Here is an 18,067-nt window from a genome sequence, read left to right on the forward strand (position 1 = left end):
AGAAAGTTATATCGAAAAATAACTAAAATTTGGTCCCGAGTGTGGTAACTAATGATATATAAAACTGTAAAATAATTAACAAATAAAACAAATGTTCACAATGTGATATTTTATTTGAAAACAAACAACAAAGTTGAACTAAAGATATTATCCATAGAAAATATTTTTATCCTGAACAAAACCAGACATCACATCAATAATAATGCATGTGTATTCATTCCTATATACATTGTACATGTAATTTATATTTATGTAAAACATACAAGTTCCCAACTGTCAAATAAAATTGCCACTGTAGTAAAATTTAGTAAATTTAATACAGTAATTACTTGTAGATCACAATTTATTCCACAGTTACAGTGTACCAGTTGGCAGTGTGATGCTCTGTCACTGGCAAACACTACATAGTTTAACCCTTACAGTGCATATGGTAATTATACCAGTAGTTAATGAGAATCAAATATGACCTGCAATCTGTTTTATGACTAGTCCAATACAATGTAGCTGTATTTTTGAATTTTGGTGTTTAAGGTCAGTCAATCACACTATTATAAATGTATAATTTTTATTTGCTTACATTATAATGTTGACTTGGTATCTATACTGAAACAAAAAAGAAACTTTCTCCAAGTTTGAATGTAGATATGTTAGTACAGTTTTTCAATCCTTTTGTAACTCGATTTTTACGTTGAATACACAGCGGGATTTTATACGTGGATTAGCTGATCGATTTTGCAAACAAAACGAGTTTTACAAGCTACTTCATGTATATAAGTGTGTACATCTAAGTGGTACCCTTGAACAACTGGCACATACTTTGCAAAAGTTTCTTTTTTGGTTCAGTATATATATAGTATATTTTAATAAAATTAAAAAAAAAAATGATTTCCACGGTAAGATGTATCAATATGATCCAACTATAATTTCCTTATTTATGAAAAAGAATATTTATTTAAATAATAACTTAAGATTGATTCATATGTGAACGTTTGAAAATTCATAACATCATTGATTAATTTGAATGTTTTTTTATTCCAAGTTGTTAAGAAGCACATGTTACATTTTTAAACATCTATCAAGTCTTTTTTTTTTTTTAAAAATCAAACCAACAGAGAAGGTCCTTATTATGCTTTTCTCTCGTCAATTCGTGACTCTTTATTTTGAAAAATTGCACTTGCACAACAAATATCAGACATACATACAGTGCAATTAGTGCATTTGTTAAATAAATTCATTATCTAAAAGTTCAAAAAACTTTAAATTACTTCTAAAAACAACCGCTCAAAGATTAGAGCATCTGAACATTTCAACCATGACTGTCTTGCTCAGCTGGATGCTTACCCATTGATTTGTGAAATCCGATTCACCCTGTGGCGTCATGAAAATAAAGGTGCTCACACCACTAAATGTTTGCATGGTTATTTTCAGTCCGATCTGATCAAAATATGTTTCAAAGTCTTAAGTAAATTCTTACAGCATAATGAATATTTTTTTGGCTTAATTGTAAGTGTGTTTGATAAATTATAACATCTTTATCGGATATTTTCAAGTAATAAGGTCATCAGCTGATTGTAGGGTAAGCACATTTACGCCTGTTCAGTTACGCATTTTGATTGGATAGAATTGTCAAATCGTGTGTCTAATAAAACTTGTGTAGTTTTCGGATGGTGTATGCCCTTGCGGAAGTATTTATACCAGTCATTTATTTAGGTCACAAATCGATGGGAATAAGGCATACATGTAAATTTTACATAAGAAAATATAAATTTATACAACTTGCTTACTAAACAAGTCTAAAAAAACAAAATGTGATGCACTTTTACACTATGTTATACCTTTTGTTTCATATTTGAATGTAACTATCAAATTATCATGTTCCTAAAAAGCCTTAATGTTACAATCCATAATATATGCATGTTACATGTCTATTGCAGATGAACGTAGACACCAACAAAAATTCCAAATACCAACAGTTCTGTGAGTCAGTGTACTTGTACATGTACCGCTACAAGGCTTCTGTTAACGGGCTTGAATTACACCCGAGAATCCACGTAACTGTATGCCAAAAATTAAGATCAAAGACGTACCACTGACTTCCTAAAATTTAACATCTGTGCCTTAAGAGTTAACTTCTTTCTTCTCACTGTGCTTACATGTTTAATAAAACTTCTGTCAATTACACTGGTCCATATTCATAATGAGACCAATTGTTTCATGAATTTTCTGTTGTCAATATCTGCGTTTGTAAGTCTAAAATTTATGACATATTTCGTTTCTTTTGTATTACAATAGCAAAAACTTGATCTTCACATTCATTCCTGTCATCAGGTAATGTAGATAAATAGTTTCATTATTCACTTGATACTTACATGAAGTATAAAGAATAATATGATAGATTCAAAACTCTCCATGTGTCATTTCATGTACTTAAAATATTCATACTGCGAAACTCAACAGGTATAAAACACCATCAGAATCTCTTCAGTCCAAAGACGGTCAATTTCACCAAAATGACATGATTTTATTTTGAGATAAGATTAATTATGACACTATAGCGGATTATTTTCCTATACGTTGAACAACCCAGTCCTGCTGGCATAGGGGACATCTGTTGTTCTGTTTAACCCATAACGTCATACAGCAGTTGTGGAAAGAATGATTGCACTCGCCCCATACAACTGAAATAAAGAAATTGAAATATCATATATATATAAAGACTCAAAAAGTTTTGATTAAAAAAGAAAATAATGCACACATCAAATGATTGGCTCATTTTCTTAAGTGGGTACATTACATTAATGAAATATTGTTTATAACATTAACAATTGTTTTACAGAGAACAATTGATTGAAGTTCACATAACATTTTTAACATGGAATCATCCGAATGACATGTTTAACCTGAAAACAGTAGAAATGTACATGTATGTTTTGTTACCGCTTGATGTAATTAAGTTCACTTCCTCTAAAATGTTCACATAACATTAACATGTACAAATTTGTAGTTATAAGAGATCATACTACATGTAGTTGAAGGCTCACCCTAACAGAATAGTGCCTGTGCTTTTACAAAGAAAAGTAAAACCTTAAATAAATAAATAATCTAGTGGTAATAACATTTTGTTCTTCTTTAAAATGACATCTAAGTAAAATACAAATAATACAACGTAATAGTTACCTACCAACACAATCATCTTGTTTGTTTTCTGACTGGCATCTCAAACAAGCATCTGAAATTGTAGAATATACAGAAACATTATAAAATGTAACTGGGAAAAATAACAACTACCTACTTACTAGCTAGGGAGTGTTTCAATCATTAATGGTTACTCTGCAAATGAATTGGTTTATATCATTATGTCTACATGTAGTTGTAAAAATGGTCTGGTTTTGCACTCTTAACATCAGAATTTTCAAAGTCGATCTTCTTGTAATAGTCACAAAACTATCAAAATTGAGAAAGTTGAAATCAATTTAATTAATTTATAATAGAAAAAGCATGCATTTAATGATTTATTGTTGATAAAAAGTGGCTGATTGAATGGCAACCACTGAACAAAGAGAACCTAGTTTGTTTATTTCTGATATTGTTGACATTTGTATTTGATGCTTGGGGGTATCAAAATTTCTTAAATTGTCGTTGCTACAGTACCATGTGTCCGGACAGATATTTATAACTTTAATCTAATTCATATAATGGCTTTAGTTTTATTTTTTTATAATTGTAACATAAAATACAGTTTTCCAGCAGCATGTGCTGAAATTTTGATTAATCCTTTTTAATTCTGAAAATGATAAAAGCTTGTAAAGGAGGTCAGGTATTTCACACTTGACATTGATCAGACTTTTAATGTCAACATTCTTGTAATAGCACAAAACTATTAAGACAAAATAAGTTTAATTAATTAAACGTAGAATAAACATTCTAAAGTGTTTTGCTTACCACACCACAATGCATTAATTGTTGATATTAGAGTGGCTGATTGACAACCAATGAACAAAGAAAATTATACTAGGAAGTGGCTAGCCGTACGGGCCCGTACGGCTAGCCAAAAGTTCTAGCCGTACGTGAGTCACGTACGACTAGCCTGGACACACTGTATTGGCTAGCCGTACGGCACTTTTCAAAATTATATGGAAGTCGAAAATGCATATGTTATTTTTGTGTCTTTAAACGACGATTTTAATCAAATCTCCGCATTTGTCCTAGTGTGTTCACTTTAATAAAGATGCTCCGCAAATTTGCAAAAAAAAAATGAATTCGAGTAAGCGTTGTATAATCTATCTTAATAAAATTAAGTGTCTTATAGTTGCATGTTATAACGTCCTTAATTTTCATGCTTATGATTTGTATGAAAGATGAATTGTTAAATCTGTTAATTAAGCACATGGATCGAATAAATAATGATCGGAGGGGAATGAAATAAAACGGTGAAAAGGAAAAATAATTTAATAATGCAAACTTTCCTTAATGATGGACGATGGACAAACTTCTATACCGTCGGTATTTGACGCAATTATCAGAGACCGACAACAATTATTTTCGGTGTGTTTTTTTTTTTTTTTTTTTTTTTTTTTTTTTTTTTTTTTTTTCTATCAATTTAAAAATTAAATTTAATGAAACAAAAAAGGATTATTATCAAAATTTTGTTAACTATTTCAATTGATGTTATTTAATTGCAACAAAACGCTATTTTTTCTCGACGTCTTGAGATGACAAAGTACGTACATTCTTTACTGTAGCTAACACGTCGATTAATCTCTAAAAAGTAAACATTCTTGACTAAAATCCTAGCTTAAAGTCACAATTAACATATGCACTTTCGCCTTCCATATATTTTTGAAATGTGCCGTACGGCTAGCCAATACAGTGTGTCCTGGCTAGTCGTACGTGACTCACGTACGGCTAGAACTTTTGGCTAGCCGTACGGGCCCGTACGGCTAGCCACTTCCATTATACTAAATAAAGTGTTCTTTGGGGCCGTCCGGGTTTGATGGTTGTCCGGTTTTTGGTGGCACTCGTCCAAATGTCTGACAACATATATTATCAGTTCATGTAATTGTATTTTTTACCATAATGCCGATTACTGATCATGAATCAATGCGAATAATTTAAAGCACTGAAAAATTATGATGAATTTTTAACAAAACAAAAAAAATAGACAATTTTTATTAAAGAAATTCGTACCCATTACTTGTACTCTGCATATAGCACACGTATCACATTCTACATCCCAGCTCCACATAGCTACAAGGTTCCATTTCTTCAATGTAAACATTTTGTCTGGTTTTTGTGCTACTTCTCTGTCAACTTCCATTTCGTCAGCCATCTTTGTTTTCACGTTTCATAGACGGATTCAAGTACGAAAAATGCGGACTACAAATAAGGTTATAAACTACTAAATTACACACTGGTGAGTAATAATATCCATATTTAAAGAAGGTAACACATTAAGAAACGCGGCCTTCTGAAAATAGAAAAACAACAATAACAATAGAACATGCATGTGTAAAAAAAAATGAATGTATAATTTGTGTAATTTTTAGAAATTTTTATAAAAATTATGCTTGCCTGAAAAATATCTTGTTATATTTTCTTAAGTCGACATCATTACCAAGTTTTTAAGGAATCGTCCAAGGTTTCAAAACTTAATGTTGTATAAAAATCTAACTCTAATTACGTAATAAATTCCGATTATTTCTTAATTTACTCTTTACTTTTTTTAATACTTTTAATAATAATAAAAAGTTTTTATCTTACTTCTACTTCTGTTTAGTATGAGCCATGAAGAGTTATCAGGAAAAAACTTTAAAAAAAACTTAATAAGGATCTTGTTAAAGCTAATGAGAAGTTATATATTGACTTAATTCAGTAAAAACATAGTAGAATTTTCCTGTTTAGGATAGAGAAAAAGATAGGTCTGTATAATGTTAAAAATAATTACAACTTCGAGTTTTAAAAGTTCTAATTACACTTTTTTAACCCCTACTGTTATATGTCCTTATTAGAAATGTTTAAGTCCAAATTAAGTTATTTATATCTCCTTGATAGGAGTAAATAACTTATACACGTAATTATACGCTTTTATGATTTAAATTTGATTAGGATTTTGTTCTACATCTACATCATACTGCTATAAAACTGTTGAACTGTTAAACTTAGCAGGAGTGTTGTCTTGGAATAGTTGTTGAAATATATATGTTTTGTGCAAATTATAATAGAAGAGAGCAGTTTAAAAGAAATAACAAGACTAAGATTAAAGCAGTCTAGTACTGACTTAGAACGGGAAGAATTAAGAGGTTCAGCTAACCAGTATGTGTGTGTATAGATGTCTTAAACTGGGGCTAGCTTGTAAGGACATGGGCAGACCATTCCACAGACGGATAGGTCTGCTGTTCCATGGAAAAACTAGTAGGAGTGATACTGTGTCTTTGAGTACAGTGCGTATCAGGTAGTTTGAAGATTTTTTGTTGGTTATAAATGGTGACGGTAAATCCTCACGTGATTGTGTTGTATTTTAAATACGAAAGTCACAGAGCTAATATTACATCTCTTCTCTTGTGTTTACCTGCTTAGGTTTTTTTAACATTTGAAAACACTACTCTCTTGTAATTGTAGTCGTTAAGTACATATTTGGCTTCTGATCATTGGACTTGAGTGTTCAAATTTATATATTAGAAATTTTGCCAAGGATGGACAACTATGGAACAGTATTCTAACACAAGCTTAACTTATATTTTAAAAGCAGTTTCTTTGGCCGTTTTTTTAAACATTTATTTTTATAAATCCGAGTGCAGCCATAATGAATTTGAATTCTTTATCATGAAGTTTATTAGGACATATTACAGGATATTTCTTTCGGCTGATTCTTATGATCCCACTCTTATAAGGAATTAATTTCCATAGACCAATGTGATTCCCAGTTTTAAACTGTGTTTTCTTAAAACCTATGTCAAATGAATGCTTTACTATCGACATGCATGCAGTTAGATACATATACTGTATGTTTACGCTTAGAGGCACTAGGTCTACATCAACTTGGATAAATTTCTGATATATGCAAGAAAATTGGTCGTTATTCAAGTATAATAATAATAACAACAATAATAACAATATTAATAATAATAATAATGATGATCTTTATTTAAAGAATATTACACATTAAGAACATACAATAACAATCATATATATCTTATTTCCAATGTGGCCTTCTGAAATAGAAAACAACAACAACAACAACAACAACAGGACATGCATAGGTAGAAAAATGAATATATAATATGTAATTTTTAGAATAATACAACTCATATACTTTCGACAGACACTCAACAATTTGTTTAAACATATACGTATATTGCATCATTCTTTCGTTCGTTCATTCGTTCGTTCATTCATTTATTCATTCACTCTTTCATTCATTCGTTCGTCCGTTCGTTCGTTTGTTCTCTCACTCACTCACTCATTCATTCATATGAACATCAAGATATGCTTTGTATTTTTCTTTAAAACATTTAAGGTTATTAACATTACGAATATTTAAAGGTATATTGTTCCAAATGATAGTATCTGTAGATAAGGTCACAGACACTTGGGGAGTGGAGCTCAAAATGCCTTTAAAATCCAAATAAAATGTATATTAGTCAATCCCAGAACATGAACTGATCATATACGAGTATAATTATATATATAAAAAAACCTTAATATAAGCCGTTTTGAAAAAAAAAACACAAACATTTATCAACGTCTATAATATATACAGTAAGTTATAAGTTACTATATATTAAGTTTTTTATATATATATATATGATTGACAAATATACATTTTTTTATTTTAAAGGCCTTTTTAGCTCCACACCCCAACCATACTAAAAGACGTGCTTGTAAACATTACTTAATGTGCTAAAAACAGAGGGTACGTTACGATACCGAAATCAACTTGATTTCGGTAAAGTTACCGAAATCAACTTTTCATTACCGAAATCAACTCGTAAAAACCAACCTATATTATTTCTTCATTATTTGATGAAAATTAGTGAAACAGACTTTCAGTTAAAAAATCTATTGAAAATATTTTATTTTAATGTTGTTATTAACAAAAATAGCCTGCCCATCTGTACTTTTGTTAGATTTCTTTGTTATTTTGCTTATTTTCAATATTTACATATATGTGACATGAAATAGTCTAGATATTCATGATATTATCACTAAACCAATTACTTGCGAGATGATCTGTGGTATTTAGCGGTGTAAACCCTTCGCTTCAAATCTCGTTAAAAAACGAGACGTTGTTGGGATGGTGATTGAGATCGTTTCAAAATGGCGTGCAATCTGAAACCCTGGTTGAATCCACACCATGCAATTGTAGAATTTTCTGATTCTGCTCAAGCCCCTTGCAAAGATTTTTACCATGTTTTCGTGACAGAAAACGAGGTTATTATTTTAAAGTTTTATTTCACTTTTGCTAACATAAAGTTGCATAGGTATTCCGTTTTACGTTCTTCAAAAGTCATGTAAACAACTATTCGTACTCAAAATCATTCGAACATACGTTAGGCATTTCTTTAATAAAATCCACTGTAATCCCATGGAAGTTTTGTAAACAATAGCAGAGCCATAGATATTGAAATAATTTGTTACACAAATGTTATATTTGTGCATTTTTTTCAGATTATATTTCGTTGGTGGAAAATTGTCCCTCCAACCCGAGCAGACTCACATACACCTCCTCAGGAACGTAGACACACATATGAAGAATTTTTAGAGGATGACGCAGTACATAGTATGTAGATCATATATTTTAGTAATATTAACAAGTATAGACAAACTAGGGGCATCCATTCCCAAGTGGTTCAGGCTGTTGACTTCAAACTACATTTATTTGCCCTTCACAGTTGAGATATCGAATACCGCATGGGACTTATTTAGTGAGTGGGAGCTATCAAGCTAGCTTACAGAAAAAAAATAAGTTGCTCATTTGTACTTGAAATAATGCATGGGAATGCACCCAAGATTTTCATCCACAAGTAAAGCTGGAAAGTTGCCATATGATCTCTATGTCTCAATCCAAATCATAATTTTATAATACTGTATATCATTTAATAAAATAATAAAGTTGAGGTACACAGGTACAACACCAGATCAAGTTTCAAGATTTTATTAGCTGCTAGTTTCGAGTAAATTATAATACTCTTCATCAGGCATATATATAATATATGTTAAGATACTTTTTTGTATGTCTTAACTGTTGACACTGAATTAAAAGCTAAAAATCCCTTTCACTGACTCTATTGAAAATTTTAAACATTCTAACAAGCTGGGTTTTTTTGTTTTGTTTTTTTATTTTCTTATACTATTTTTTTTTTTTTGGGGGGGGGGGGTTTAATATAGTTTTATTTATTTTAATGATTAAAATGATATTAAATTATAAATGATTGATTACTTTTAGAATTGAGCACTGTAAGTTAGATGTTGTCATGCCACATTGTTTGAAAATGGTTTAAAATTACTGTCACTTATTTTTTATATGAAAGAAATAAACCTAGTGTACAGTTTAAGTATCCAGTATTGAAGTTATTTGGCTATCTTATTCAACAATTATTTTTATTGTTTCACACTTGTTTGAGGTTCATACCACCAATTGATAATTGTGTTGTATTTTATAATAAAACAAATACATATTTAGGTTTTAAAGTTTTAGTTAAACCTAACATTTAAATGATATTAAGAATTGCACTGATTAAAAGGTTGTGTAAATAAAATAGATATTCTTCATTTATTGATGCAACCTGCCTATAGATGTATTGTGGTCTTTGTACAAGTGTAAATACATAAGAATGAAACCAGTACTTTGTTGAAAATCAGCATAAATTACTTGTAAACAAGTATTATAAAATTAAATGCCAAACCCCTATGGAATATACATCAAAAATTTTGTGACCCTTTTTAGTAAAAAATCCTGTATCTGCTCCAGGCAACTTAAGAGAATAAAATTTGTTGAATAGTAACAATTTCTGAAAATCTTGCTGTTTGTTCACCACATTCTTTGCCATTCAATTTCATTAAAAAATCATTAAAATACCACTTAAACCATTTATTTTTTATAGTTTACCACTGAATTTCATGAGATATCATTAAGATACCATTTTTAATTCTTGATTCACATTGTTTTGAGTAATCATTTAAAACCATTTATATTCCATTGAAAGTCCTCATGTGATACCATTAAAAGCATTTTTTAGACTCAAGCTCATTTGCATATCAAGAAATCATTAGCATATTATGGCAAATTTCAATGGTATTTCAATGGTTTTAGATGGCTGCAGTATACTTTACATGTATATACATGTATGTAAATAAGTAAAATTATCTTTCAATGGTAAGTTTCCAACAAACAAAAAAATGGTAATTCAATTAATGGTGTTTTTTTTTTTAAATAAATACTATTGCATTTTGATAAATTTTAGTATTTACATCTTGAATCCAAAAATTTTAATTTTTAGTAACATATATTTTAAATGAATGACCAAATGACATTCCATAATGTTATGTTCAGTTATGTTGTTCTCATTATATAAGTTATTGCAAATATTTTTTTTTTTATAAAGGGGGTAAGAGTACTGGAAGATTATCATACGAATTAAAACCAGATCTGATAATTATATGATACAAAGATCATTTCTCTAACAACCTGAGTTCAATTTCATTTTTAATTTCAAATTTCTTGTCATTACTTGTAGGCGAGATACAACGACTAGCTGGTGACAATGTTCTTCAGTATTTGAAAAGAATTGCAGAGGGCCGAATAGATTTCTTGATGCGAATGCCCGATGATGTATTGAAGAAGATTCTCCTGTGTCTTGACCTTGAAGATATGATGAGACTTGGTGCAACATGTAGACAGTTCAGACATGTATATTATATAATAATAATTCTAATTCTAATTATCAGATTACTGAATACTCGGGATACAATAAGAATTTCACCACAACATATTTGTTAACAAAAGAGCACAAGTCAATGTTTGTGGTTAAATCTATAATGTTAATCAAATAAAATATCAGAGTAGGGATCTATCAGTTATCATGCCAGACAATTAGCTTGTTACCATGTATAGAGTTAGGTCATGTTATCTTTAATTATCATGTTGACAGCTGATACATGTTCTGTTATAATGAGACTTTTAGTTATTTTTATTCAAGATCAGACATATTTAATTGTCACATAAAATTCAGACATGATTTATCTCTCTACATAATATAAAAATATTCATTCAGCACTTTTTCATTTACAAATTCAATCAAAACTGCGAAATGGAAGCATCCTTACCGCACATTTTATTTATAAAAGGTGTGTTGGAATGATGACATGTAAAGCATAAAACTTGTCTTTCATCAGTGGTGTACATTGTAAGACAGGTTTTTCTAGCGCTGATGTAAACAGTAGAAAAACCTATAACAGATTAAAGAAATATACAATGTTATAATGTCATTATTATCTTTAAATTATCATGCATAAAATGAATGTCTATGCAATATCACTACCTATAGTCATCATATGTCTAAGTTTAATATACATCAGACATAAGCCTATTCAGAACCTTTTTGGTTACCTCAGTAGGATTGTTTATTTAATTATAAATGATTTAACACATTTTGTTTTGTTTATTTATTGATATAGTTGTGTAATGAAGACGATGTGTGGGAGAAGATTTTCCGTCGTACAGTAGAAACACCAGTAACAAGTGAACTAGAGACATTGGCAGAGAAAGAAGGCTGGAAACGTCTTTTCTACACCAATAAACTGCAGTTACAGGTAAAATTTACAGCTTTCAAGCACCGAAATCACCATCATATAATATTGATTTTATCTATACATTTTTCTTTGAGTTTCCATGTGAAATAAAAAAAAGACTGTAATTAATTTATTTAAAATGTAAAGCAAAAAAAATCAGTTAAAAATTGTAATCATAATATTCAGGCTGGTATTGAAGATTAAGCTTTAATCAAAATTAATAAAATTAATAAAGAATGAATATCAGTCCATTATTGTTATTTGTAATTTGTACAATTTCTGTTGTTGTTGTTGTTGTTGTTATTGTTTTGTAATAATGAATGTATATCTGGTATTGTAAATCACAGTGTTTCTGTAGCTAGCCATGGATTAAAACTTTAAAGTTCCCTACCCATTAATTATTTCTAGATAATATTATAAACTGTCTGTAAATAAACACAAACATGTAGTTCTGAAAGTCCTACTTTGGTTTAAAGTTAACAAGTTCTAAATGTAAATGATTAAGCCTTGTATATTGAGTTTAATTTAGAAATTGACCTATCAACATGTTAGTTTGGTCTATGCTACACCCTGAAAATTTCATAATTCTTCTCATTTTATATTCCTAGAAACAGTTTAATCTTAGAACTGAATAAAATGTTCAAATTTAAACTGTTCTGTAGCACTAAAACATTTGTGTGATAATTGTGAACTTTTGCAAGATTTCACTCATAGTTGAAAACGTCATGCTTGAGGACATGGTATATTATTCTGCTGAATCCAAGGATTAGAGATATAACTATTAGAGTGTTGATATTTCATGTCGATGAATATTACATTAATTGTTCACCAGTGTGAATCTAAAATAGTATAGAAAATTAAGAATTAAAGGCCACAATCCTAGATTAATTTCTTAGTCTGGCACATGGTTCTCCATTTTTGTACTTCAACAGTTGGACATGGTGCTAAACCTGCGTCATGTAAATATCTGCTTGACCAGTTGTACACACTGCAAGTGTCTTGCATGTTATTCTCTATTTTACCAGTTGTACACACTGCATGTGTCTTGCATGTAGTGGTAATTTTCTACTTGACCAGTTGTACACAGTGAAAATGTATGTGTCACATGAATATCTACTTGACCAGTTGTACACAGTGTAAATATGTGTCATGTGAATATTTACTTGACCAGTCATATAGGGTGCAAATTTGTGTCACATGAATATCTACTTAACCAGTTTTGCAGGGTGCAAATGTGTCAGGTGAATATCTATTTGACCAGTTGTACACTATGCAAATGTATGTCAGGTGAATATCTACTTGACCAGTTGTACACAGTGTAAATTTAATTTAAACAAATTAATCATACAATATAGGTACAGCTGAGGCGACAAATGCGGCTTCAGCAGCAACAGCAAAAGTAAACAACCATGGTATATAACAGGGCATTGTGGTTTATGGTTTTTCACCATCTTTTCATCTTTGTTTATCTAACCTTGTTTTTTTTTCTACAGATGAGAAATTCATTTTTATTTTTCTTATCTCTATTTCTTCATAAGTTTTCTATCAACTTAAAAGTTTTGACTTATCACAACCTCCTGTCTGAATGTGATAATATACAGTGTTAAAAGACTTGAAAAAAATTTGTTAATGTTTTTCTTTTAATACTGAAATAGCAGTTTTTATGTGCTGTATTAAAAGGCTGGCAAAATCTGTTCTTACTTATATAGAACAGACATTTTACTTAAATTATTATATCAAATATGAGCCTTCCTAGCCTTCAATTTTTTTTTCAAAAAACAGATAAATATTGGCTAGTAATTTTTAAGGAATATCTTGCCAAATAAACAATGGATGGTCTTTTTAATTTACCAACAATAGATGTAAAGACCTGATAAAATTACTTATTTGCTACAATTATAATTCAACAATAGCAGAGAGGAACGTTGTGATAAGTCTACTCAGAATTTTATTAACCAACTTACATCATACTTTCCTACTAGTGTCACCTATCTCAACAAAAATTTCATTAAAGATAATAATGAAGAAACACAACATGTCAACACCTGTGCAGGTTGAGTAATTTAATTATCAACCAGTTTAACGAACCTTCATCAGGATCATTACAAAATAAATTGCCTTTTGAATGTAAAAATGTCATTGAGGATGATGAAAATATAGACAATATATACCATGACATTAGCCAGTTTTGATGTTTATTATTATCATGATTCATCATTAATATAAATTAGTTTGAATAATTATAAAAGGTTCAGCTGCGAAGGCAGATGAGATTGCAGCACAAATTGATGCATTAAGATGACACGGTATTTGTTAGCAACCTCTGCACTTAGCTTCACTGCATTCCTTCCTTGCACTTTGCTAATAATATGGTAGTTCTGATATTTCAGGTGGTAGGATTTTATAATCTCCTAGGGAACTCCTGTAGAAAATTGATACATTGTATATTAAAATGTATTAGAAGAAGGTTTTACTGTGAAATCATTTTAAGGGAAAATGTAGGGCTAATTGACTTTATCATTGCAATTAAATAATAATAATAACTTTATTTTGAATAAAGAAAAACAGATTCCCTTTTATATCGCCCAAAAGGACAAAATTGAAAATGTTGCAGACTTGGATTCATTTAGTCTCACTCACTTCATGGACAGAACTGGAAAGTGTATTAGTTACTGTCCACACCACTTAGCACCAGCTTAAGCAGAATTCAATATTTAAACAAAAAAATGGTGAAATTTTGAATTTAGAAACATCCGCAGATGACCACACGTAGATTGTTCCAAACTTGAAACTGGTCCCAAGTCCATTTTACAAATTTATCATGATAAAGGTCAAAGTCCATTTTGATGTCCCCTTCTTAAAGAATGTTATTTTTTTATGAATTAATAATCATGTCTGTGTAAATATATTGTATGAAATTAACAAAAGTTACCCATGGTAAGACACTACATGTATATTGTGATTCCACAGAATGAAATGATTTCACATTAACCTTCAAATTCAGCTAACACAATTATTTATTCCATGTGCATTGTGCAAGATTCATATAGATGTACATGTTTCCAGTTAAAAGGATTACTTGAATTATCTCTAGATGTTCTGGGTTAAATCATTGATATTATATAATTGTCAGCAACACTTTTCATTGGGACAAGATTTATTATGACTATTGTTTATTAGTTGACAGCGGCTCGGAAAATCTTGAATCATAGCTGATAAAGTCTGCCTCACCTGAACAAGGACTGTAAGGTGGCATATAACAGTCTGAAAACTTAGTAAATACAAGGAATCTTAGCCATTATCTTCTTAACTAATTTATTTAGTTAACAGTTTGTTTTTTATTTAGTGAAAAAAGTTAACATCATGCGTAATTAAAGAAACAGAATACAAATATATAAGTAGAATATACATTAGTAATCATGATTAAATATTTGTATTTGCAATAGTTCATACTGAAAATTGTACTTAGATAATCTTGCTTGGTATACATTCTCTGGTTTCAACCAGAGAATTTTTGGTGTTCATATGTGTTGCAAGTATGCTAGAATCTATCCATGGCTTGTTAATTGTTTATTTGCCAGTTGAAAGAACTTATCCGATAGCATAACATTTCAATAGCATAATATTCCCCTAGCTTAAGACTTGAGTCTATTATTCTTGTATGCTGATTGGTTAAAGTCAAATTTGAAATTAACCAATGGAAAGGCACCATTTTTTCAGATTGGTATCCATGCTATAGCTTTAAAGTAGTGAAACTGATTTTTACATATACACAGAGATAACTTACCAAGCTTGGTATTGGCCAATAATTGCTTTGTAAATTTGATTTTGTACATTGGTATTTTGCAAGAATTAAGTATTGCACATTAGAAAACAGACTTTGTGGTGTATTAGACAAAGCTAAGATAAATTAAAATGATGTCCTATTAGCATTTTATCATCTTATAATATTGACATAATTAATGTTCTGCATTATTTAATCCATTTACGTTTTTGTGATAGACTTGTCAGCTAATAGAAAAAAAACCCTGTTTTTATAAGTTCATGGAATTTTTAGACACTTAAATTGAGAAGCTGACACAAATAGACTGTATTTAAGTAAGACTACAAAAGAAGAACAATGTTTGGGCAGTCAAGTGATAGCATAATACTTATTCATTTCTGATAGATCTTAGTGTTCATAATCATTTATCTCTTGTTTAATGATAATGAGTTACTTTTTTATCTAGTTTATTAAATAGACGTTTAGTGTTGGACCTTTTAATCTATCTTGTGGCAAATAGCAATGTATAGAGGGTTAATGCACCTTTTATTGTGCATTAACATCTCCAGAAGGACAATGGCTTGTGCTTCAATAAGTTTGAGGACTTCTGAAGATGTTAATGCGCAAAAAAGATACATTTAATAATAGCTGTATTATTCCATTAAAGTAAGTCTAAATTGTAAACTCCTAGTTTTGTTATCTGTATTTCGTATATAAAGAAACCATTGCTTGTACCATGCTTTCAAGGTGCTAGTGCGACAGTTTGACAGTAAATTGTTTTGATAATAAAACTACCAGGGCTGTCATTGCATTTACTAGTAGCTCAGTTTTTTATGTTACAATGTGCCCTGAGTCAAGCATATTAAAAGACATGCAACAATGGCATGTGGTCATGAGAATATATATCTATTTATTCATGTTTTCTTCTCTGTCAGTATATACCTGTATGGGCAGTTTTTATGTGAGAATGAATGTTGCTTTTGTACTATGACCACTTGTGATCAAATCTTGGTGAAACATATCATTAATGAATAAGAAATTTTTTATTAGTCACACAATTAATCATTTGTTTCAAACATTTATGTGATTGTATGAATGCTTCATTGTGAGATTCATGTTATACAATGTTTTATAATTACAGATGCAGTTGAGACGTCAGAAGAGGGAAGAGCATCCACCGCAGCAACAGATGGAGCAGATGAAAATTTAGTCACGCCCCCGTAAACCTCTCTCTGTGTGATGACTTGATTTCATACTTTATATTGTAGATAAACAAACAGGACAAGTAGATTTAGCTTTAAATTATAGACTATAATAAATTTATCCATGTGCCTTATTATTGAATTTGTTAATTATTATTATTATTAAGAACTGTTTTGACTGCTTTATGATGGTTTTGTGTTATATTCATATTAATTTAATTTTAATGGATCATCATTCCAAATGTGGTTACAATTTATACTTTAAAGATTACACGAATTAAATTTCAAAATTGTACATATCATCACCTTAGTGCAGTAATGGGTTAACTCGTATTAAATCATATTTATGGAGTTAACCCGTTACTGCACAAAGGTGATGATGTATTGACAGAATTTTGTTTGTTTTTGAACCAATATTTTGGAAAAGTTAGCATTTAGTACATCCTTGACAGGTTATACATGTATTTAGATATTGGGATTAAATGATACCATAATGTTGAATGATATTGGTTTTAATATTTTAGCCCAGCATGAAACATTAGCTGGATTTTGTGTCTGTTAGATATTTTGTTTCATTGATTCTGAGTATCGGGGATATAGTAATTACATTTCAAATATATGACACAAATCTTTCTTTTACTATTTTTGGGTATTATATTACAGCAGCTAATTAAAAAAAAATGGGTCAATTATGAAATTATTTTTCATACATAGTGTAAAAAAAAAGAGCGATTAATTTTTTTTTGCTGTGACAATTTTAAATGTGTGTGCATATGTGTTATATTCATGTATATCAGTATGATTTTTCATAAACATTTCATTATTCACAAAGTTACTAGTTGTATCACAACTTATTTGAGCCGCGTCATGACAAAACCAACATAATGGGTTTGCGACCAGCATGGATCCAGACCAGCCTGAGCATCCGCTTACAGACCCTATAACAAGTAAAGAAACTGATAGCGAACAGCATGGATCCTGATCAGACTGCGCGGATGCGCAGGCTGGTCTGGATCAATGCTGGTCGCAAATGCATAACGTTGGTTTTGTCATGACACGGCTTATTTCATGTTTTGAACTTTGTACATATGTCAGATGACTGGTGTATATTTGTATCGTAACTACTTCTACTTTGCTACCTTTTAATTTAGTTTGTATCAATTATGCAAAGTCTGTATGTATTTTAAAGCCAGCCATATAAAAGGATATTATGCTCAAATATGTTCTTTACTAACACTAAATATCAAGGGTACAGAGTTTTATATATATTATATTTTTGTAAGATTGTAGAAAAAAAGCAATTTAGATGTAT

The 18,067-nt window shown here is 30.0% G+C and overlaps 2 protein-coding genes across 5 annotated transcripts; one reads left to right on the plus strand and one right to left on the minus strand.

The window, feature by feature from the left end:
* Positions 1 to 94: 94 nt before the first annotated feature.
* Positions 95 to 5,366, minus strand: LOC132727171 (RING-box protein 2-like). The gene is made up of 3 exons (XM_060712599.1): positions 5,188 to 5,366; positions 3,182 to 3,229; positions 95 to 2,678 (listed from the first exon to the last, which is right to left on the minus strand). Exons 1-3 carry the CDS (start codon positions 5,327 to 5,329, stop codon positions 2,560 to 2,562), a joined length of 309 nt encoding a protein of 102 aa, XP_060568582.1. The 5' UTR covers positions 5,330 to 5,366; the 3' UTR covers positions 95 to 2,559.
* A 2,904-nt stretch (positions 5,367 to 8,270) lies between these two features.
* LOC132727181 (F-box only protein 36-like) lies at positions 8,271 to 18,067 on the plus strand. Of its 4 annotated transcripts, none has more exons than XM_060712611.1 (6): positions 8,271 to 8,430; positions 8,668 to 8,779; positions 10,737 to 10,909; positions 11,677 to 11,811; positions 13,146 to 13,202; positions 16,695 to 18,067. In XM_060712611.1, the coding sequence occupies exons 1-5, from the start codon at positions 8,317 to 8,319 to the stop codon at positions 13,191 to 13,193; spliced, it is 582 nt and encodes a 193-aa protein (XP_060568594.1). In that variant the 5' UTR covers positions 8,271 to 8,316; the 3' UTR covers positions 13,194 to 13,202; positions 16,695 to 18,067. The 4 variants fall into 4 exon arrangements, with proteins under 4 accessions (XP_060568594.1, XP_060568592.1, XP_060568593.1 ...); XM_060712609.1 differs by having other exon boundaries at positions 13,146 to 13,189; XM_060712610.1 differs by lacking the exon at positions 13,146 to 13,202 and adding an exon at positions 14,040 to 14,096.

This window comes from Ruditapes philippinarum, unplaced genomic scaffold (genome assembly GCF_026571515.1).
Source record: "Ruditapes philippinarum isolate M1 unplaced genomic scaffold, ASM2657151v2 ctg988_1_1_1_1, whole genome shotgun sequence".
Taxonomy (NCBI): domain Eukaryota; kingdom Metazoa; phylum Mollusca; class Bivalvia; order Venerida; family Veneridae; genus Ruditapes; species Ruditapes philippinarum.

Coding starts and splice junctions, on each gene's coding strand:
- LOC132727171 (XM_060712599.1), bottom strand. CDS start 5,329: ATGGCTGACGAAATGGAAGTTGACAGAGAAGTAGCACAAAAACCAGAC. Junction 3,230..5,187: donor ATGCAGAGTACAAGTAATGG/GTACGAATTTCT, acceptor CTACAATTTCAG/ATGCTTGTTTGAGATGCCAG. Junction 2,679..3,181: donor CAAACAAGATGATTGTGTTG/GTAGGTAACTAT, acceptor TCTTTATTTCAG/TTGTATGGGGCGAGTGCAAT.
- LOC132727181 (XM_060712608.1), top strand. CDS start 8,317: ATGGCGTGCAATCTGAAACCCTGGTTGAATCCACACCATGCAATTGTA. Junction 8,431..8,667: donor TTTTCGTGACAGAAAACGAG/GTTATTATTTTA, acceptor CATTTTTTTCAG/ATTATATTTCGTTGGTGGAA. Junction 8,780..10,736: donor AGAGGATGACGCAGTACATA/GTATGTAGATCA, acceptor CATTACTTGTAG/GCGAGATACAACGACTAGCT.